The 23,509-nt window shown below is 34.4% G+C and overlaps 1 protein-coding gene across 3 annotated transcripts in view; it reads left to right on the forward strand.

The window, feature by feature from the left end:
- FSTL5 (follistatin-like 5) overlaps positions 1–23,509 on the forward strand; it is a 324,585-nt gene that overhangs the window by 197,866 nt on the left and 103,210 nt on the right. For all 3 annotated transcript variants that reach the window (XM_009325133.1, XM_009325143.1, XM_009325150.1), the window contains exon 6: positions 12,521–12,687. In XM_009325133.1, coding sequence (XP_009323408.1) covers positions 12,521–12,687 — 167 coding nt within the window. The remainder of the gene's footprint in view (positions 1–12,520; positions 12,688–23,509) is intronic.

Raw genomic sequence — 23,509 nt, forward strand, 5'->3', positions numbered from 1 at the left:
CAATGCTTGGTAATCTTGTTTCCTGCTATTATTGTTTTTAAAAACCTACACATTTCAGTCCAATTCTGCAAGAGTTGTTATTAACAATATACTAGCATAACAAGAACTATTTTTCTTTTTTAAAAGAAAACATTTAAAACTCAAGCACAGGCAGTATTTATTTGCCAACAATGTCAGTGTTGTTGTGGAGAGTCATCTTATTCTCCATATTCTGAACAAAACCACTTATTCTCTGCTGAATTTACAATAGCTACAAGTGTAAAGTGTTAATTTTTGCACACTAAATGAGAAAATTAGTTGTGAGTCCATGAGGGTTTTTTTAAATTCTAATGTATCTTATTTGAGGTACATATGCTAATATAGCTCAATGATCCTCTAGATTCTCATTTCTACTTTATTTTTGCACAGGCCACTCTTAGTGTACGCTATCCTCCCATCTTAAAATAAAAAAAAAAAAGACATTTTTCATCGATTTTTAAAAAGTAACTATTGCTGCAAGAACAACTCTGTTTAAGAAAATGTCACTAGAAATTGTTGCAATGCTATGGATGCACAGTGAATATGTGTGTCCATACAAATGATTGGACAGGTAAGATGTCTTAGCTGTGGGTGTCATACCATCACATGTCAAGAGAGGTATGATTAGAGTAGGTCATTTGGCATATTTTCTTAAACAGTGATGTAGGATTCTAGGTGAGAGGGTGTATCGTATTTTCTGGACTGCTGTGGTTTCTGTTGCTTTTGGAAATATTTTTAGTGTACAATTGTTTTAATTTTATCTTACTATTCTTAAGTATAGCTTTTAAAATGGGATTGAAGTCTAAAAATGGCAATAGGTTATTAGGAAATTAGTGTTTCATTTACTCTGAGATTCTCTTCTAAACATACTTTAAAATTAACTTTTGCTACAACTTTATTGGCTAGAAATACATTGTTGTGTAACTTTGAATATTGAGTCTATAAAAGTTGCAAGTTTATATATACACATAAACCTAAGATACCATATCTGACTACTTTCAGATCAGCAATTCCAGTAACATGCATCAAATCAAATTTTAACCTATCACAATAACTTTGAAATTTCCCTTAGGATTCATTGAATATGATTCAACTGCATAAAATCAGTTACAGAACATATTGAGAGGATACGTTAAGGTTGGTCAGGCAGTTTCAGTCTGGTGAGATGATAGCAGAAACAGGAGGGAGAGAGATTTATTATTTACCAGTTCGTTTACTGTCTCTTCGAGAGATATATATTCATGAAAGCTGGAATTCCGTTCTTCTTCATAAGGAGAAAGAACTAGTCTGTTCAGTCAGGGTATGCAAAGTTTGGATTGTTTTGCTCATCCCCAATAAATAGTCTATGAGAAACAGGCTGTTGATGTTATGGGAGTAGATTACTGATTTCTGCTGCAACAGAAGACTTTGAAGCCATATAGATCGTGAGTTGACTTTCTTGGCCTGTGTTTTCCTCTAGGCTGAAAAAGTTCTCATAAGAATTGAAGGACCTCTGCAACTTCAAAGGAATCTTATAGCAAAGGAATATCATAACAATCTGCAGGGTGAACTCTTATCTGCACTACTGTAAATATCCTTTTACCTTAAGCAGTAGTGATACTTTTCAAAACATGCTCAGGTTTACCTAGTATTCCTGTAGTACTGATACAAGAATATCAGGCAAAACCTAATACATACAGATATTTCTTTATAATTTCCAAAGTGGCTTTAGCCAGATTTGAGTGGTATATCTTTACAAGTTTCTTATTTCATATATTTCCTGCCCATAAAGCAATTCCCCAACTGTCTGATCTGGTTCAGGTGTTGATACAAAGTAACTGTGATAGGGTGGTCACCTGAGAAACCCGATGAATATATTTGGGTTGTCAGTTAATGCTGCTGATACTTCACTTCTGGCAAATCTTGTGTGGTATATTAAATGAGGTGCAGCCCACAGCTGCATACAAACATTCTGTGTTTCTGTATACAATGACAAGGGAATCTTGAAGAATCAATGACTCTTCATATTTCCATGAACAATGCTTCTGAGCTATTTTTTAATTATCTTAGTGCCCTGCAGAGCAAGTGAAAGTATATGTTTTATTGATTTTTATAAAGACTTAAGTGAATCATTATAGTCCATGTTGCACTCATTTATAACTTGAGTCCTGTTGAGTGTTTCAGACTGTGCAGATTTATGAGAAACACAAGATCTTGAGGAGGAGTTTGATTCAATGGACATAACAAGTGAAAGTCATTCAATTAAAATAAGAATGAAATTTAAAACACATGTATAATGAGCTTTGAAATTTTATTTTAGTTTTATCAGTTTGTGAATTAGAAATTAGCAAAAAGTGATTATCGCTGATTTTCATAATGATTGCCACCATTCACATTTAAAGAAAAATAAGTTAAAACAAGCATTTGTAATATGTAAGCAATGCAGAAAAGATTCTTTGCCATTCAGAGATAATCCTATTAAAAGCAATTAAAAATATCAGAAGGGTCAGTTCACCTACTGAGTAAAATGATTTTCAGGAGGTAGTACATACTGTTTATTAATTCATCTGCATTACAGTTAAATTACTTTTTTCGATAAAACTGTTAAAACACCTTTAGTTAACACTTAGTTAAAACTAGAGCATGTAAACACTGTGAAGAAAACTTAGAAATCACATTTTCTGGGTGAATTCCATGTAAAATAAACCAGCATACCTTAAGACTACAAAAATGGCTGTACTGGTCCCAGGTCCAGCTAGTCCAATACTTTCTGTCAACCATGGACTTAAGTTGATGTCTAGAGAAGTGTAAGAATAATATCATTATACTTTGTTCATACTCTCTCAAGAGTTTGTCAGATCTCTTCCTGCACGTGTAAGCTTCTGGAATACACAATATCCTGTAGCAGAGTTTTTTCAGATCTATCACTTCAAGCATGAAAACTACTGTTCTTCATTTTTAACCTGGCTTCCCACTTGCTTATTTTGATGGTTTTCTAGTGTTAGAAGAAACAATCAGCCATCAATTTCTCTGAGTAACCTGAATTAGTTGAAGATGTCCATGCCCACGGCAGGGGGGTTGGACTAGATGACCTTTAGAGGTCCTTTCTAACCCAAACTATTCTTTGATTCTATGATCAATACCTTTTTCAGCTTTTCCATGACAGCCATGATTTTGTAGGCTTCTGTCAAAGCCGTCTACTTCATCTGCTTTGTAAAAGAAAAATTCAAGCCTATTTGATAATTTTTTCATATTTAAACTGCTCTACACCCTTATCATGCTTGTTTTTCCTCTGAGTTTTTATCTGCTTTGCAGAGGACCCAGAGCTGCATATGGTATTCATGTGGACAAACCATGGAGTGAAATTATGGGGGTTTTGTTTGCTTTTAGTTCCTTTCCTAAGAATTCCTAATCTTTGATTTGGATTTTTCTCTGCTAAAGAGGACAGAGTTGATAAAGCTACTTATCACTCCACTGTCTATCTCCTGCCAAGTCAACTTACAGCCCATTGATCTAGATTCGAAGGATTGCTTTTGCTGTTGTATAATACTCCCCCCGCCTTGAGTTTACCTACCATTTTATTGTTCGGGTTCTCAGTCTCATAAAGTCCTTGAGCTACTTCTCACAGTCTACATTCATTCTTACTACTTCAAAGAACCATTAAAAAATATAGACTTTGTTTTAATGGTAAACACTTTATTAGTGCATACATCTATAAACATTTGTAAGATATAATCATCTATACTTTATTTAGTCCTTTTGTTTACTTCAGCTGATTTTTTTTTTTTTTTTTTAAGAAATTTGCTTATGTAGTCATTTTTGGTCCTAACAAAACCAGAAGATGAAATCTGTTTCAATAATAAAAGAATCTGATGCTAAATTCACTAAAGCAAGAGGTCAGTTGACATATTCTACTTTATAATGATTTTTAAAACCTGAAGCATTTGTAATGTTTCTAGGTATTTGAATAAAGAATACTGCATTCCATATTTGTAAGAGGAAATAGAAACCATAGGGTTTTTACTTCACTTTTGTCTTTCAGAAAAGCTTTAAGTTCTTCCATAAAATAAATGTTTCCCAGCATGACCTATCAATCACTCTCCATTAAATCTCATTGACTAGTATTAGAAATAAATGCAGACAGGATTGTGTTTTCTTTTATGATTTCTGTTAAATTTCTTTATGGAATTCATTTGTACAGGACTTCCTACAAACACGAGCTATTACAATATTATAATTGTTAACAAAATATGATTTTCAAGTCTCTTGTCAGCAAAGATGAAAGATGAATAAATGTTAATGATAAGTCTGTTAAGAGCTTTTGGTTTTGAATAACAACCATATTGCTGTAATATAAAAGTAGAATCCTCTGCTATGCTGGCCATCAGGCTGGAAATAAGACCACCTGAATTTTAATCCAAGCTCTGCAGCTAAAACATTAAGGAGTTGTGAAAAAGTTGTTTATGCTTTTTTTCTTGTGTGCTGTTAAATGGATTATGAGAACAGAAAGACTCCTTTGCTGGCATAAGACCCTAGAGAACAGCCACTCATGAACCATGTTCTGTTACTTCTCATACTGAAGCATTCTACTAAATAAGCAGATAATATGTTTACAACAAATTCAAAGCAGAAGATACAGCAGAAAATGACAAAATTAGTCATGCTAATGGCAATGTGTGCTCATTTAAAAATTGCTGTAAAAGAACAGCAAAATGACACTGATGAAAAAGCTTTTGTTATGTCATTTTGAGGAAAGTGGGATCAATGCCAGAAGAGGAAAAGGCACGTTATCTAGCTGCATTTCAGCTATTTCAAGCCACCAAGTAATGCTATCCATTAAGTACAGAGCTTACTGTAGTCCATGGACAACAGGCTTCTTTGCTTGGTTTTAAAAGGTGATTGCTTTTAAATTAGGTTTGAAATAGGCAAACAAAATAAATACAGGTTTGATGTGGTGTTAATTTTACATAGTGGGCACTGGTCTGCATAACGTTCATTAGTTTAGACTCAGAAGAGTGTTTTGTGGCTGGTACGAATAAATACACACAACCTATGTAAGTAAATGAGAATGTTCAAATTGTACCTTGTACATTGTTAATGGTACTAAATTAACAAAAACAGTCTACAGTTGCATAAGATCTTCCTCCCTTTAATAGATAATCAATTATAAAGTGATATACAAAGTCCCAATATAACATTTTCTCATACTTTATAGCTTTCAAAAACTTTTATTCAGCGTGATATTGTGGCTTTTTTTACTGGTCATAAGATACAGTAAGGAACCACTTAATCTCAAGAAATTTCATATGCTTCAGTGTTTCTCCTCCTACTAGCCTGATTTGGTATTCTAAGATCACAAGTGAGTTTTATGGTTGTGTACAGTCCCCTACAGACTGTTTTGGGCCATCAAAGGAGTTGGACATAAGATTTTTTTCATGTATAGGAAGAGAACTGAAATAGCCCAACTTTTACTACCTATTCTTTAACTTCTTCAGAAAACTCAAATAAATCCAAGCGTAACAACTCTTTTTATAAATGTGCTCAATTTAGAGCATCAGAATGTTCCATGTTATGTGCATCAGCCCATTGTACTTAGGTTTAAGAAAACAGAAAGTTTGATCAAAGCACTGCACAGCCAGCACTATCTTTTTTTCCCTGGCACTGCCCTACCCTTCCTGCCATGTTTTAAAAATACAGTGTTATCATTTTATCTGTTGGCTTACAAGAATATTGGTATAGCTTAACTTATACAAAGAATGACAACCCAAGATGTATGACTTCTGAAAAAATAATGCTTAAAGCAAGGTTCCATTATTGATTTATCCCTATTGCTCTTGGGATATTTTTGCAAAATGCCAGCTTTGAAAACTCCTTTTCCCTGCCTTTCACAGTTTAATTACTAAATATTGGGCAAACTAAGAAAATTGAAGCACTTACACTCTAGTCTAATTGATCATCATTTGCAGTATTGTAATACCTTCCTCAGAATTATTTATGCTTCGCTGTTTCCACTTGTATTGGTCGATAAATTTTAAAAATTTTCCTAAGGTGAGCTGCACGTGGAACTAAAAGCTTTATAAGTGAACACACTCACTGTGTATGTCTTCATGTATTTTACATTGTAAGCTATTTAGGGAAAGCTGTTTGAATGCATTGTCTATATCATCCAAAAAGTCCTGTCTATGGGACGTGTGACAGAGATGGACAAATACTTCAAGCTTAAAAACAAAAGTAACAATGATATATGTAGTAGTGATGACATATGTCAATGATATGACATATTGCAAAACAAAACATACCCCAAAAAACAGAAGACATCTGGTAATTGTCCAGTTTCTTTGCTGATTCAGTAGGAGTGATGTTATTTTGCATTTGGTTTCAGTAAGTTCTGAAGGTATTTTAGAAAGATATCAGAAAGATATTTATATCAGAAAATATTTAGGAAATTATAATAGAAAAATTGATCTTAATTTGATCTAATTTTAACTGAAGGACAAACAAAAGTATGTCTATAACATAGATTCTAGATAACTAAAGAGAAGCAATGAGAAAAGAAGTATTTTCATCATTTTCGGTAAAGCACTTGGTATGATGCCACATGAGAACCTGTTCAGTCAACTAAAACACTGGGAGTTAGTAGAGAAGTCATAAAATGAATAAGGAGCTGGCTGAAAGGGAGGTGATATGGGTTCAGTGAAATGGGAAAATATCCCTTTGAGAAGGAGTTATTAGTGAAGTTCTCCAGTGACCAGCTGGGAACCAAACTTATTTAATGCTTTCACTAATACCCTGACCAAAAAAAAAAAAAAAAAAAGTAAGAGAAGTCTCCCAAAGACCAAGATTTGGGAGTCATCATCGATACAGAGAAACATTAATTATTACTATAATAGAGGAATTGGACAACCTTGAAGCCTAGCACAGTAAAAGTGAGACAAAAAGTAATGTTACAAAGTGCAAGATCTTATACCTGGTTAATAGTAAGAAATTATACTTCAAGCTGAGAACTAATCTACTGGAAAAAGCAGAGTAGAAGTAAGTTGTGTGGACCTGTCAATCACAGGGTAACTGTGAGGAACCAGATGAGGTCAATGTGAAAATGGCAATTGCACTCTACAGATGTATTGACGGAAGTCTTTCAGGAAAAGGTATGGATTAGTTGATACATTGCATTTTTTTGATTCAAAATATTGTGTACAGTTTTATTTCATGTGTTTTCAAGACAGATGTATTCAAGCTGGATCAAATACAGTGATAACTTCAGTAACGAAAAACATGATGGAAGGAACCAAAAGAACTTGACTCGCTACCATTAAGCAGAATGAAGGGTAGGGGAGTTTGCAGAATCGCTGTAGCAGCCAGGAGATTTGTTAAACCCTTTTGACCATCTAACACACGTTCCTCAACCAATGCAGGAGTGTCTTATAGTTAAACCATTTTTTTTTTTTTTAATCTTGGGTATTTCTGATGCCCTTCAGTAAGAGTTCATTTTTCCTGGTCAGTGTTACTGTTTTAAGATGTCTTCCCAGTAGTTAACACTTACTCTGGTTTCACCACTTTTGTCCTTTTTTATAATCACCTCTTTTTCTGTTACTTCCAACCAGATATTTATACAAAGGTGTCTGTAAGCTATTCTGTTGTCCACATCTCCTAACTATACCTCTAGCTTTTATTTAAATGGGTTTCTTTCATTTTTTTGTTTACCTTTCTCCCCTTTTTCTGAAAGAATATATCCAGTGACTTTTTGTAGTTGAGAAGCAGGGATGCATGTCAGACTGATACCGCATCTGGAGGGGTTACAAACAAACTTGTTAATCCAGTATACCATAGTAAAGCACTCACGCTTCTGATAACGGCAAGCTATAAAAGGTAAAACCTACCGGCTACTTATATATAATATTACTGCTCTCTAACCAACAATATGCAAATTTATTTTTTTGCTTGGTGTCAATATTAGTAAAATAAATCAATTTCACTTCCAATTTTTCTAACCTTTACTCTGCTTTTTCACTTAAAATTACATAAACAAAATGTGTGAGACTAAGGTTCAAAGAATTATCATTGCTCTACAAGGGCAACATGGACAGAAAGCTAGGAGTCATCCTAACAGGTGATATGTCCCAGTGCCATGGCTTCAGTCTCTAGCAAAAAAGTATTTGCTCTCAGAACCAAGTTTATTTCTTTCAGGGAGGAAAGAAGAGATGGTAAATGCTTCATTTAGTTCCTGGGCCTATCTTTTCTGTTTCCAAAAGAATGTCATGGAGCCTGGGCTCTGAGAGAGGTGCTGCCCTGTGCCCCTCAGAATGCTTTGCACACACCACACCCTTCACCTCACACCAGCGTTTGCCACTTCCACTCTGGCTGCAGACAGGTCATGAACAGGGATTTTCAGGGAGTTACCTGTCAAAGAGCTCTGCTCCAGGTACTGCTCTGTAGGCTTAGGGCTTTTTGGATTGGGTGGTTCTTTTTTTTTCCCAATAAGGAGAAAATATATGCAATAGTTTTATCTTTAGAAAAGAAAGAAGTTATAACATATATAATATTTTTCCTATGAAAGAATAACTTCAAATATACATAATTGTGTAATATGTGAAGTTTTTTTACTTAAGTGTTGTTCAGTATTTTGAGGGAAAGCAGTGGTTCTAACGCACTTATTAGAGTGGGGGTTTTTTCATAGCTTTTAAGAAATATGTAACATCAGTGCATTGACCAGTTCGAGGTAGGACAACGGTTTCTTAATTTTATGAAATTTTGTGTTCAGCTCTTTTATTACAATATTGGCTTGTGATGGAAATTGTAAATGGAATATAAAAATATTTTATTGAAGATTGAGAATTATTTAAATAATTCTTAGGGAATTCCTCTGGTAAAATTGGTGTTATCATCTTACATCATCATCATTATTATTATTTATTGTTTATGACAAGGCTATCATTACTATTAAAAATAAGACAGTTTAAAAAAAATAAAAATCAGATGAACTGTTAGTGTCAATAAATTAATACAGTAATGCCTCTCTCTATTTTGATTTCAGAATGCCATCTTTGCTAAGGTAGCAAATGTTAAGTTTTACATTTGATAGATGTTCCCTTTTCTAGTGTTGCACTCTAATTAAAAATTAAAAACATGTCTATAACAGTTACTGGCCTTCTGTATAAAGGCATCTACAGTAATACTGGAGCTAATCAAAAAAAGACTTTGAAATCTTGTAGCATTTAAAGTGGCTATCTCAGTTTATCATGTGAAGGTTAGCATTTTTCATAGAGGACCCTATAGCACAAGCTGATTCCATGATCATTACTTCTTGACTTTCCTAAATTAAATAGACACTTTGGAAAACACAGATAATTAACCCTTTATAAATGGAGTATCAGAATATTTATCTACCTTTTGAGACCTTTGCATAGTGAATTCAATAACCAAGCAAAATATTTGTACTATCAGTTGTCTACCAGAAGTTTTGAATCATTCAGTAGCCATGCAGGTATGTCTCAGGAAGTCTGCAATAACAGTGTCACTGAAGAACCGTCTTCTGTAACACAGGAGCTGAAATGCTTCTGATGAAGCAGTAAATTTTAAAAACTACAGTAAATAGCACAATATTCAACTTAATTTGTACATTTTCTTTTCCTTAGTACAACAAATTGTGTCAGATAATGCATCTTGTTAGAAAAAAATGAGTCAATCTCATTTGTGCATGTCTGGTGGGCAGTATCACTTGAGTTTTGAGTCATAGAACATTTCTTCTGGAAAAGAAAAGAATCAGCTTTTTTTTAGGTCTAAATATAAGATTAATATTTTTAATCACAAAAAATTGAGCCATTGAGTTTAATTATAGAACAACAATGTTTTCTTTCCTGAAGATATTGAGATGACTCCCTGATGCTTGCATTTTTTTGGGGGGAAAAAAAGTGTTAATTACAAAGTACTGCTTTTATGAGGCTAAAAAGAACCTATAAAGGATCTTAGCTTGCTTATAGGTTGCTGCTTTGCTATAATGGAAGTATTAATGTCTCTCTTATATGAAAGTAATCTGGTAATTAAACGAGAATAGGTACACGATGCCTTTTGTAGTTTACTTAAAAATGAAAGATAAAAAAACCTAGAGATTTTTCATGCTTTAGCAGCTGAGTGGAAGAATTTCTATTCGGATGATCTTCAATTCCTATATAGCTCTTTTGTCTAATATGATAAAATCCTTACAAATGTAGCATTTTAATAGGTTATGATTAATTGGGCACACCACAAGTGAAAAGACAGCTCGCAACTGTTCAGCTTCTAACCTATAGGCAATTACACAAGAGGGAAGACTATACAGTGTCATCAAATCAATGTGTATCATTCTTTTTTTATGTAAGTGTCCAAATCAGTTGTGGGACATTGAAGTGAAATGGCCTTCTCTTAATATTAGACCTGTCTAGTACATAGATTAGCAGAGGAAGTTTCAAGGTCTGGACTCCCATCACACATGTCTAAATTTTTAAAAGATTATTTGAAAACTTGAATAATTAGGAACTTTTAGTTAACCTGAAAAATGAGAATTTTTTTCCCTTGGATTGAAATGAACATGGATGCTAACATAATTTATTTTTTCATGTTGAAATTTGTTCAGTTGCTTTGGTTTTAGTTTGTGTTATGGCACAAAGGTAGTTACTGAAGTCATGCATTATTTTTCTTGCAATATGAAATACCAGAGGCAATCAAAAATAGGGGAAGATGTACTTTCCATAGTCTTAAGTTGAAAGGGTTGAGAGTACTTCTCTACTAATATTAATTTTATTTATTTGTTTTTGCATCAAGTAGATTTGTTCCAAAATTGTATCACAAAGGTTTCCTTAAATTAAATATAAAAATACTTTTTCTTTAAAGGCTGCGTACTCTGTATTTACCAGCATATTTGCTCATACTGAATTTAATTTCTTTAGGATTATATTTACTTTTTTTTTTTAACTTATAAAATTTATTTTGTATTGCAATCACAATTTTTTTTTTTAGACAATTCACATACCATGCCATAAACTGTCTTCCTTCTCACAGGATATTAAGTGAGTTTGAATTTGCTGCATTGGTGTTAATTTTAGAAATGCTGGATACTTTTCAAGAGCAATGTTGAAATTTCTTCATGATTCAAACAATAACTATGAATATGAAAAAGCAATTTTGTGTTCCTCTAATTTCTCATATTGATTGAATTTTCTCATACACATGCATCCATGCAGAACATGTGTGTTTGCATGTATTCTTGGTGGTTTTGCTTCTAAATGTGTTAGCAATTTGTCTATCTTGAAGAAAGAACAAAACACACACACACACTCCAACCCTCAACAAAAAAACTATGCCACACTTTTGAAACTGCCTCCTCTAAATTTACTGTTTTACAGATATTTTATATTGAGGTATTTTAGGTAATACTAACTAAATTAAAAGTGGCTTGGCAAACCATTTTTGTATTGCAATCAACACTAGCAATTTCTACTGTGTTGCACAGTGAATGCAAAAAAATAGGTGGCAAATACTTGTGGATTGAGATAATTCACAATATTTCAGGTGACGCACTGTATTTACTTCAGGTTTGTCTTTAACTGTTACATGGTATTATACTCTCTACTTCTACCATGTACTGTAGTCCTTCCTGGTTGTTGCGTCTGTTCCTTGGCAGACAGAGCCGTTTCGGAATTGATGCAATGAAGTGCTCTGTTTTTTTCAGTTTTTCTTTTTTTTTTCCCTCTTTTTTTCTCTTTTTTTCTGCATTTAGAGAGATTTATTTGAGTACCAACTATATTATTCTGGCTCTGAATTTCTGCAGTTGTTGTAAAAGGAATCATGTTTGACCAGAGAAATGTAGTAAAAATTATTTTAATACTGTTTTTTAAAAATGACATTAACTAACGTGTTCGGACTATGATTAATTCTTCTGAGACTGAAATGGGAAAGATTACTAATGTCAGTTTGATCTGGATCTGGAAACCATGTTTTCACTGATATCAAGGAAAAACACCCATAATAACTGGCTTACCAGAAAAGAAATCTTATACCTTAGTTTTACATTCTGAATGCAGAATTCACTTTCTTGTCCATTTCAGTCTCAGTCCTGTATGTTTTGTACTCTGAGCTCCGCTTGTATTTTTCTTTTCTGAAAATGAACTTCATATGAATGACTTGTAGCAGTACTGCCATCCTAGTTCAGATGAAGGTGCTGACTACTCTGCTGCATTGGCCTTAACTGTCAAAGAACTTCCAGTGCCTGACTTTGGGTACATTGTCACGTTTATTACAGTCTTACCTCTGAAATTTTTTTTCATGTTAAATGTTTCTCTTCTTACAGGGTGATACTTGTCAGTCAATTTAATTGAAATGTCATGCTGACCTTTATTTGAAATACTCTGAACTTCCTGTGGTTGCTGGAAGTTCTTTTTACTTTGATTCCAATTAAAATCTTTAAATTACCAGTGTACAAAAACTGCATGCTAATTAACCTTAGGAAACTGCCTGCTAATTAATCTTACAAACAATATATCTTTTGCAGAGGTAGTTCAGCTGAGTCTGCCTGAAGATCAAAAACTAAGCACCACTGCAGCAACAGTGGGACAAAGTGCTGTCTTAAGTTGTGCGATCCAGGGAACTCTGAGACCTCCCATCATCTGGAAGAGGAACAATGTCGTTCTGAATAGCTTAGATCTGGAAGATATCAGTGTAAGTAAGAGAAAGCTCTATTTAATAGCTTATTATGAAACTATAAAGAATAGCTTCTATTCTTTATTTCATAAAGAATAGAAAAGTGATATGTAACAACCTCCATATTCCTGATGTTTCAAAGAAAAGAAAAGGAAATGATATGCCTGCCAAACTCAGTCTGTTTTTATTTTGCTGTGTATACAAACCCTTTTGTTAAATATAGAGAAAACATGTTATTTAAAGTAATAAATATAGCAATAAAAGCACATGAGGACAAAATCACAGCCCAAAATGCAGTCAGCATTATACCTTCAGGATTATACAGTCTTCAAACATCTAAAGAAAAAAGAAATCTGTGAAATGAACATTTGAAGAAATGCATAGTGACTTAGTACGAACAGATCATAATAATAACCTTATCTTCTAATAATTCAATAAAAATGTATTTTTCCCAAAAGAAGTATTTTACTACAAAACTGGTTGTTTTGTTCACTCCTCCAAATATTCAGCAGTGTATATGGTACTTCTCAAAGAATCACCAGTGAATATTAGAATAACTTAGAAATCTTTTTTTAGGAAGGCAAATATTTGCCACCTAACTTTGCCGTGACCTCAAAATATGGAGCAAAATAGAAAATGAGAAACATATTTACATCTTCTGACAAAATGCTAAAAATAAGCTTTCAGCTGTATTTTGTTTGCTTGTGGGTATGCTTACTTTGCTTTGGCCATTTTATATTAGCAAAGTTATAAAAGTGGACAAACCATTACATTGGGAGTTGGGCTTGCTCTCTGACTCAAGCGAGTCTGAAATCACTGGAACTATTGCACTTGTGGAATATTGCCACAATCAAATATCTAGTTTGTTTATTTTTATTTCATTTTCTTATGAATGCTTTTATTTCTAAGGTGGCAATGGTACTCGCACATCACCTTTGTTTTGTTTGCTGTTTTTACATTACTTCTGTTTGTAAATTGAGCTTCCTCACAGTGGTGCTTTGTAAAATAAGGGGCAGTTTCAAAGCTCATCTTGCTTGAATGGTAGCTTTAAGTCACTTGAGAGTCCTAAGATAAAACCAGCATCCTCTGAAAAGTTCTCAGTTAAATAATTGTTGCTTTTGTTGGTTTGGTATTAATCATATGACTGACATTCAAAGTGTCTTGCCCACATTCACAAGCTCCTTTCTGCAATGTGTGTTAGCTTTCTGTAAATATTCATGATGCTCATAAATAATGATTTTGAGTTCTTACTAATCACTTCTAAGTATAATATGTGGCATGAGCTGTAGATAGAAACAGGAACATGCATCTGGATACAGAGAAATAAAAGGGAAATGAATGGAAATAATGAAGCTAACAGCTCAGTTTCAAATTGAAAGGCTCAGTTGACTGTATTTGCAGACATGAAAAGAGCAAGTGTTTTCAAAGCCTGATACGTACATTTTGAGTATGAAAATGGAAAAAAAAAAAAACCAAACCAAAAACCCAACAGAGAAACTTCTTGTGCCAGCTGCAGGTGCCCAGGTGTTGGCAGCGGGGGCTGCAGGGGTAGCCTCTGAGGGAAGAGGCCAGGGTCTGCCCCATGCCAGACACAGCCAGTTCCACACAGTTCCAACAGACCCACCGCAGGGCACAGCTAAGCCCCTCAGCCACATTTGTGGCACCTCTGGGAAAACATTAAAAAAAGGGCATAAAACACCAGAGAGAGAGAGAGAGGAGTAGAGGACAAAAAGAGCGAGAAACAACAGAGGAAAGTCCAAGGCTGGAGGAGCAGGAGGTGCTCCATGGTGGAGCAGATAGCCACAGCAGTCACACTGGAGCAGGTTTATTTTGAAGGACTCCAGCCCATGGAGAGTCCTGGCTGGAGCAGACGAAAAGGGTGAGGAGAAAGGAGACGCAGAGAGAAACTGCTGTGTACTGACCGTACCCCTCCAACCTTCTGCACCACTTGGGCGGAGGGTAAAGGAGCTGGGAGTGAAGGAGTGAAGTTAAACCTGGGGAAGGGGGGGAAGAAAACTGTTGTTTTAATAATCTATGTTCTTTTGTTTCCCACCACCCAAATTAGTAATTGCTTGTTTATTTTAGTTGGAAATAAATTAAGCTAAATTTCCCGAGGTCAAGTCTGTTTTGGCCACCATGGTAATTAGTAAGCAATCTCCCTGTCCTTATCTCAACCCATGAGTTTTCTCATTCATGTTCCTCTTATTTTCTCCCCCTGTCCTGCTGTGGGGGTGGAGGGGTAATGGGTAAGCAAGCAGCTGGGTGGGAGTTTGTCTATTAGCCAGGGCCAACCCAGCACACTTCTGAAGTACTTATCACAGCTGGAAGAGACTTGAGTATGGAATTTTTGAAGACTCATGGGATGCCCAATTTGAAGTCAGATTGCAGTGGTGATCAGACATTCAAAGCAAAGTTGAAATTGCTCGAATTGGCCAGATTTGTTTATATTTAATAGGAGAGGAGGAATGTGTGATGGTGTACTGGATTTACAACACACAAACATAAAAAGAAAGGTTTGCAAAGTGTTACCTGAGTGCCGGGATAATGTCTGTGTGTGGATTTTGTGTACAAGTACAGTAACAACTGTAAAGGGAGTAAAAGCTTTCAGTGACAGGAGCGCATAATTCTGAAGATGTGTGTATTCATCATTTATTTGTTAGCTTAAGAAAAACATAAACAAACTGGAATGCTTGGAAGTCTTTTTAAGCAAAAAATATGTTATAGCTTAATCCTTTAATATTAAAAGTGTAGTTATTATTCAAATATAGAAAGAGAATGACAGATCCAATATCCATGGAGTGAGGCACTAAAATTAATAGCACTCAAATATATATATGTGATATTAATCTCATATGTTTTTGTAGATAAAGTAACAAAGGATGGAAGAAAGAGTTAATGGAGTCTGGATACAAAAAAAAGAATGGGCATAAAGACATTGAATTAAATTGGTCCCCAGAGTCTCTTTTCTTCAAAATTTATTTTACATGTTTCACTGTTTGCACTGATTTGATCCCCCTATATTTATTTTTAGATCTTCCCTTGACTACATTTCTTTGGTCATTCCGTACCTTTCTGAACCTTGTTCATCATATATTCCCTGTTTGGTTCTTACAGTTTCACATTTGCTTAAAGGTTGTTATGTAGCCATAATTTAGTATCCATTCAGGCAACGTAATAAAATTTAAACCTTGGGGAAAAGAAAAATAATTGGACAAAAAAGAGTCGTGTTTTATATTTCACTATGGAAAACTAGTTTAGTACTTAAATAAATATTAACTTCAAAGGAACAAATGCATAGTGTGCTCCAGTTTATGCTGCAATTTAACCACCAAAGAATGTGTTGTACTTATTTAGGCAATTTTAAACATTCAAAACCCCTAAGTCCCCTAAAATTTAAGATGTCCCCAGAGGCAATGTATTCTCGGCTTTACTATGGCTATGTTGTAAACTACAATCATGTTTGTCTAACTCTGGGAATTATTAATTTACTCAGTTATACAAGAACCACATCCGTGCATCTAAAGACTAATAATGTTGTGTATATAGCAGCACACTTTCTGAAAATACATGACAAGCACTGACCTGGGAAAATAGATAATTTTTTTTTTTTCAGCAAAATGCATCAGAGATCATCATAACCAGAAATCAGCACATACATAGGAAACCAGTCAGACTAAGCAGTGGTGACGATGTGATTTTATAAATCATAACAAGTGCTCATACTTAGAAATTAAGTTTTTGCACTATGCAGTTCTCAGTATGAGTTAAGTTATTCACTTCAGGGAGGGACAAATTCAGAACAAGATAATGTCCTAGTGTTTTGCCAAATAGAAAAATGCAACAAGAAGAAGGAAAACAGTCCAAGTCTAAACTCAAATAGTGACTGTTGAATTTCTATTTTGCTGAAAAATAGTCTACTCCTCTACTGAAAGTATACAGGATATATGTCTAAGGCTGTCAACTATGGAGTGGCTAAGAGCCAGTCTTAAATAATGAAGTGTTATATACTCTAAGACATTTAAAAAATATTAAAAAATACTGTTTGACTTTTGAAAGTCGATGATAATGAAAAATGTATTTAAGTAGTGCATTTAAAAATTATAAAATAACTTAGAGAATGCTATCAAGTGTGTAGTCAGATATTAATAATGTTACTGATAATATCCAGTTGGTAATTTTAGAAGTCCTTAGTACTCCTCAACTCTTCCTATAGTACTTATGATTACTATTTGTGGAAGTAATGCATCTTGCTACTGATCTTTCTCTTATTGAAAATGATGGGAGTCAGGGATAATCAGCACCCATCTGAATGAAACCATGAAAAATTGTATGCCTCTGCAAATTTTACTTAAATTGTAATATAATTGTGCTGTGACTCACTACAGAATTGATATCACAGGACATTTTGCTGATATTTTAATATACATCTAGAAAGGCTTTTTTTCCTGCTGTTATCCTGCATCATAAATTTCTTATCTGTCTTTCCACTTACTCTTTGAATATGTTTTATCTAACCTACCATTCATTATAGAAAATAATTCTCACTTATGGGAAATTTAAAAATAGAAGATTTTTTGCAAATGCAATATGTATTACTTTTTTTTATCTTAGCTCATTCACTTTTTAACAGTTTTTATATCTCATTTTACTTTATTCTTTTTCTGACCTTTTCCTTCAGTTTTGCCTTCAGCTTCATCCCTATACTTGTCAGCAATCGCACTTTTCTTACAAGATATCTGCCCTTTGTTCTTACATTTAAACTAGATCTACTTAGATGACTTGTCCACATGTAAAGTTTAACATCTGCTAACATACTTAAATTAGTAATTTTTTAAAAGAGTGTAGTTCCACTTTTACTTTTTGATAAAAGCTCATGATATCTTTCTTTAGGCTACCTTCATAGAAAGCATGTAATATTTCCATTTGGGGGTTCTTGAAGTTATGTATAGATTATCTTTCTCTCAAAACTCATTTGTTCATCTTGTTAAAATTAATTTACAGATTACAGCTTTCACTTTTCTGGTATCATTCAACAGTCTGCATTCTATTATTGATGTATTTTTCCCCCTCCCCCCAATAAAAACCACCCCCCCAAAACACAGTAGTGGAGATGCCATTAAAAGCTAATGTTCTCTGAAAGAAAATGGTCTTTTCTATTCTGGAGAGTTCTGTTCAGCAATTCGTGACAGAAATGTTTTCATATTGTCCAAAATGCTAAGCATATTTCCTAGAAAGGACTCCTTGCATCTGCCCTCTTCTTTTCCTTCTAACTTCTCATCCTTTTTCCCCTTTTTTTATTCTTAAGAAAATTCTCAAGAGAACCTCATGAATTATTCCCTTTCACATTGTCTTCTGCCATGGGGTAGTACGGACCTAGATACAAACGTCTCTTTATGCATGGTTAAATCATTCTTAGTACGACACAGTTAGGTGTCCATTTAAGGCAATGGTCATAAATATAAATGCCCTGTCTGCCAAGAATTTATTTTTTTGTATTTGTATTTATGACAGAATCCCAGGTGAGCCAGAAATGTCAGGGAATATGCCTCAATCTTTTTTTCTGCTCCTCAAAGGTAACAACTCTTAAAAGTAAAAAATCTCAAAAAAAATTATTAGGATGTAAAATAGAGGACTAAAATTTAAAGAAAATGAGGATTAATAGGCAAAACAGAATAGAAATTCAAAATTCATATAGAAGTATTTCTTTATCCAGTGTCCTAAAAGAGGGAATGCCTGCTTCCAGGGTTGACTTCAGTCAACTCAGTGACTTTCTGAATTGCTGCAGCAAGCTCTGCATGGTCTTGCTTCATTCCTCAGGAGGGTTTCATCCTCCCTGAAGCTTTGCCATTGCCCCTGTGATCTTGTGGAGTGTTTGCTGTGACTCTCTCACCCCTGTGTGAAGGAAAATGTAAGGGTCCTATGACATGAAGGGAAAACAAGAACCTCCTCCCCTTTGGTCTTGCCTTCAAGGATGATGCTTCTAACCTCTTCCTTTTTGGAAGACAGTAACTCATAGTCCAACAATGAGCAAATCAAACCCGTCAGTCATAGTACTGTAGTCAAAAAGCTACCAATCTTGTTCAACAGAAAAACTGCTTCCTGACCAGCTTATTTTGAACTTTCCTTAGTAAATAATAGTTAAATTGCAATGCAGCAATTGCAGTGTCATATCTCCAGTGTGGTCCAGCGGTATTCCGTGTGTGTTACAACCAGGATATATGAAGTTCACTTTAACAGCCTAGTTGCAGGTTTTCCTTGTACATTGTACATCCTTGTACATTTTCTTGTACATGCTTATGACACCTCTTAAACCCATCAGTTACATTTCTCTCATACCTTTTCTACTGAATTTTTTAATGAAGTGGTTGGATTTGGTTAACAGTGACTCGTCAAAGTCAGCATGTTTCTATTTTTATTTGTATTGAATTGCCCTTTATCTGTTACACGGTCTTTCTTTTAAGTAGGATGTATTATTACCTTTTCTCTTCTATTTAACGGGTCAAATACCAATTTTTTTTCTCTATTCCATCTTAAAAGTAAAGTGAAAATAGTTATTGTGAAAGATGCCAATCAGCTTTATCAAATCTATAATGCCTTTTTATTTACTTATGGATATGCCACAAGTATTTAGTCTTGACCACCAGTACAATAACCTCATTCAGTTCTCTTCCATCCTTTATTTTTCTCTTCCCTTTTTTTGAATCTGATTTTGAGTCCTAATTAATTCTTTAGCAGTGGGATAAATCACACAAAAGGGAAACTTTGGATACATATAAGACTTGCAAGATCTGGCATGTTTTATTTGTTTTGAATATTGAAGCTATTTTAATATTTATTTTAGTGATGGCATGATGAATGCTACTTTAGACTGTACATCATATTTTCATGACACTGTAAAGACACATTTAAACCAGGTACCAGTGTTGATCTGTAATCTTCTGGGTTAATGAAGTACAGTGAAAAAGATTGTGATGAGGTTTCATTCATGAGTACTGATTCCCGTTAAAATAATCTGGACATGCAAGTTCTATAACTTTAGCTTAATCAAAGTTATAATACTGCAGAACTTTATGATATGGCTTATTATGTACATCTTTTTATGGTGGGGACTATTTTAACTTTGAGCCAGCTGATGATTCTCTCTTTATGAAAAAGCATTAAGATCCTCATGGGCTTTCTCTTCTCTTGTGCTAGATCAGTCTGCTTCATTTTGTCTTCATTAGAAATGAAAGTGTTGATTTCAGAGGTGAACAGAATCATGTTCTGTGGACCATAATCTACTCTCATGCTTTCGACAGTGTAACTGTGATCATGATCTGGTCCTTTTCCTATCAGAGAGAGAGTGGGGCAAAGTAATTGCTTCTTGCAGAGCTGAGTCCCTTGTTCTGTGTTCTAGAGCTGTTTCTGCTAATCATATCCAAAATAGCTGAGTCTGTTAGTATTTTCCTGTTTGTTCTTCAGAAGTTAAAAATGAAAGGGCTTGTGACAGTGAAAGGTGGTAATATAACTTGTACATCCATTCCCCCTTGCCCTGAAGGAGTCTTTGAAAATAACCCCAGGCAAACCATGTTAAACTGCCTGGAAGGTAGCACTATACATTTTTGACATCTACAGACAGAAACTGTTAATAAAAGGAAAGGGACATTGTGGATTTCTGAATCGATTGGTTCTTCCAAACCCATTTCTTAACACAGTCTATTGAACACATCTTTAGAAGAGTAGCTGAAATGATAATTCGGTACTCCTAGCTGTTTAAGACAGTCTTCTGTGTGAGCTGAAATATATGAATACCAGAGGTGTTCAAATATTGTTATTCTTGTTCTCCATAGACTTATCTTCCTGTACATTGCAGCTGATTCTGTCTAGTTTCACTGGGGATTCCAGAATACATCAGTGACACATTTTTTTTAGAAATTCAGACATTTCTAAAAGTAGACTTAGGATATAAAGACAGCAAATAACAACTTACTTGATTTGCATCATCATTTTTTTTGGTATTTTACAATATATTTATATCTGCCCCCGCCTGTTCTATTTTTAAGTTTTCTATAGAAAATACTAATTAGCAGATTCTGCAGAAACATGGAAATATTTTAAGGAAGGTACAGAGCTAGCGATTTTATTTATATTAATGTTTTCCTTTCGGTAAACTGTCTTTTAAATACATCTTGAATTTTCTATCATATTATTCATTCAAATATTATTTATTATTGTCCTACTGCTATAGTAACTTTTACTCCTTTTTTCAGAGATGCTAGAACTTCTATGACACCTACCTTTCTTTTCACTCTTGCCCATCTTCTCTGTATTTTAAAATTAGCGGAAAACTATTTAATCTATTGTGTTATAAGCTGACTTCAGAATTTTTGTAAGCACATTTTTTCACTACCATAGCATCTTTCTCCCCCAACCCTTTCTTTTCAGTTCAAACTCACTGTTGTCTCTGTTCTTTTCTACATATGTATATAGAGAGACGCAGGTTATATCTGCACTCTATATTGCTGATACTAGCAAATTCAGCTTGTGCTATTAATTTCTGATTAGCGTACGAAAAAATTGCAGTTTGATATTTATGTACAGTTATAGACTTATTCTTCTCATTTTTTTCTGCAGTATACATTCCCTCAGCTAGGTGAAAACCAGCATCATTTCTGAATGCTTTTATTACTAGTTACATATTTATTTTTCCAACTTGTCCAGGTCATTTTGCAGTAATTTTGCTATCCTACTAGAGTTAATGCTTTCCACAGCTTTTATAAGAATTGTGTGAAAGAGTTTTATAGGATACAAAAAGAACTAAACTTTTCAGGTTATTATTTTAGAAAAGAAGTCTTAAAAGAGCAACCTGGACTAGGCTACAGCTAGCAGGAAAGGTCAGTCCTTCTTAAAAGCATGAGAAAGATGCTTTGTTAATAATAATGGCTTTTTGTGGCTCACAGTCCTGACTTTCAAATCATTGCTATAGTACATTGAATAGGAGGGCCACATCACCAGTAACAAAAGTGTTTTGATATCCAAGAGTCCCTTTCACTGAACAGAGAGGCACAGTTGCTTAAACACCAAAAAAAGAAAGTCTTTCTGCCCCTCCCTCACAAGCATCCTAGGAGGAAGAGTTAAGATAGGTAGGACATAATTACCTATTGGGAATTTGGCTCAACTAGCATTTGTAATATTTAAAAAAATAATAACAACTAAAAAAACATCCTCCAGAAGTGTACCAAGGTATTGATTCAGTACTGACTCAAAAAGAAAATTGCTACCCACCTGTAAAATCACCAGTACCGCTACTTGCAAAAGTGACATGAAGCAAATTACTTATCCAGATCAAGCCTGCTTAATTTGTGAGCTCTGACAGGTTTACAACAGAAGATGGTATGTCTACCGTGCTTTTCAAATGATGACATTTAAGATTTCTCTGAATCAAAGTCCACAGTGATATATCTACCCATACTCCTATCACCATATATCCATTCATATCTAAATTTTATTGATGATCTACTTTAGTACAGACCGATTTCTCTTTCATCACCCAAAGTTCTGTGCCATATGTAAATGTTGTCACCTTCCTGTGTATTCTTCCTTTCCTTGTCATTTTTAGACTGTTTTTATATAGCCATCTTGATAATCTAGAGCTCCTTTTTCAAAAGCTTGCATTCAGAACTTTTTCTATTTGGATATAAGTAACCTTTGTCTCCACTGCCAAAGTGTTTTCATTATTCTGTTAAAAAGGGGAGATAAAATAAACTAATAATTTTCCTAAATTTAGTATGAATTATGGCAATGCCTTTATCTGTCAGTACTTTTAATGGTTCCTGTAGTTTTGCTTGATTTTTGTGTAGGTTTCTATTTCTAGTTCACATCTATATAACTAAAATGCTTAATTTTAACTGTAGTATATTTTACGGCGTTTTAACAATTTTTATTTGTTTACATTTACCATGATTAATACTGTGACAAATGTACATGTCATGATCATGAAAACCTTGGAACATTGGGAAAAATTGCTCAATAAAGCAATGGTGCTCTTTCTCCATCCATCATCTGGTCATGCTTCAACTCTGAGCTGAAGAAAAAGTCTTGAGGATGGTCATCACTACAGTCTCCTTCTGGCTATTCTCAGTTGGGCTCCTTTTGCCTTTTGTTATGTTTGCTGTTCTGTCTTCTCCTGACTCTCATTTTGGCAATGCTTTATAGGTAATAAGATTGATACAACCATACATTTTTATACTGTCTTTGCAACATCTGTACAGTAATGACATATTTTGATGGTTACTTGCCTGAGTTGGACTTGTTACATCTGGAGGTGAAAGCTTCCATTTTCTATTTCCTACATTCCAAAACATTCTGCCAAGCCCTGATGGAGAATCAACTTTTTAGTCTTTCTTGCTTTTCACAGGATTACTTTTTTCTTTGAAGCTTGCTCTGGGCTCTGTCTAGTCTGATAAAGAATGTAGATGTACTCTTCAAAGTGGATGGGAATTACAAAAAAAGATGCATTTGTGCATTGGGGAACAGGTGCATCAATGATAGAATGATAGAATCATAGAATCATGGATTACTTTTTTCTTTGAAGCTTGCTCTGGGCTCTGTCTAGTCTGATAAAGAATGTAGATGTACTCTTCAAAGTGGATGGGAATTACAAAAAAAGATGCATTTGTGCATTGGGGAACAGGTGCATCAATGATAGAATGATAGAATCATAGAATCATTAAGGTTGGAAGAGACCTCTAAGATCATCGAGTCCAACCGTCAATCCAAAATCACCATGCCCACTAAACCATGTCCGTAAGCGCCTCATCTACACGTCTTTTAAATACCTCCAGGGATGGTGACTTAACCA

Source organism: Pygoscelis adeliae, unplaced genomic scaffold (assembly GCF_000699105.1).
Source record: "Pygoscelis adeliae isolate BGI_AS28 unplaced genomic scaffold, ASM69910v1 Scaffold170, whole genome shotgun sequence".
NCBI lineage: Eukaryota > Metazoa > Chordata > Aves > Sphenisciformes > Spheniscidae > Pygoscelis > Pygoscelis adeliae.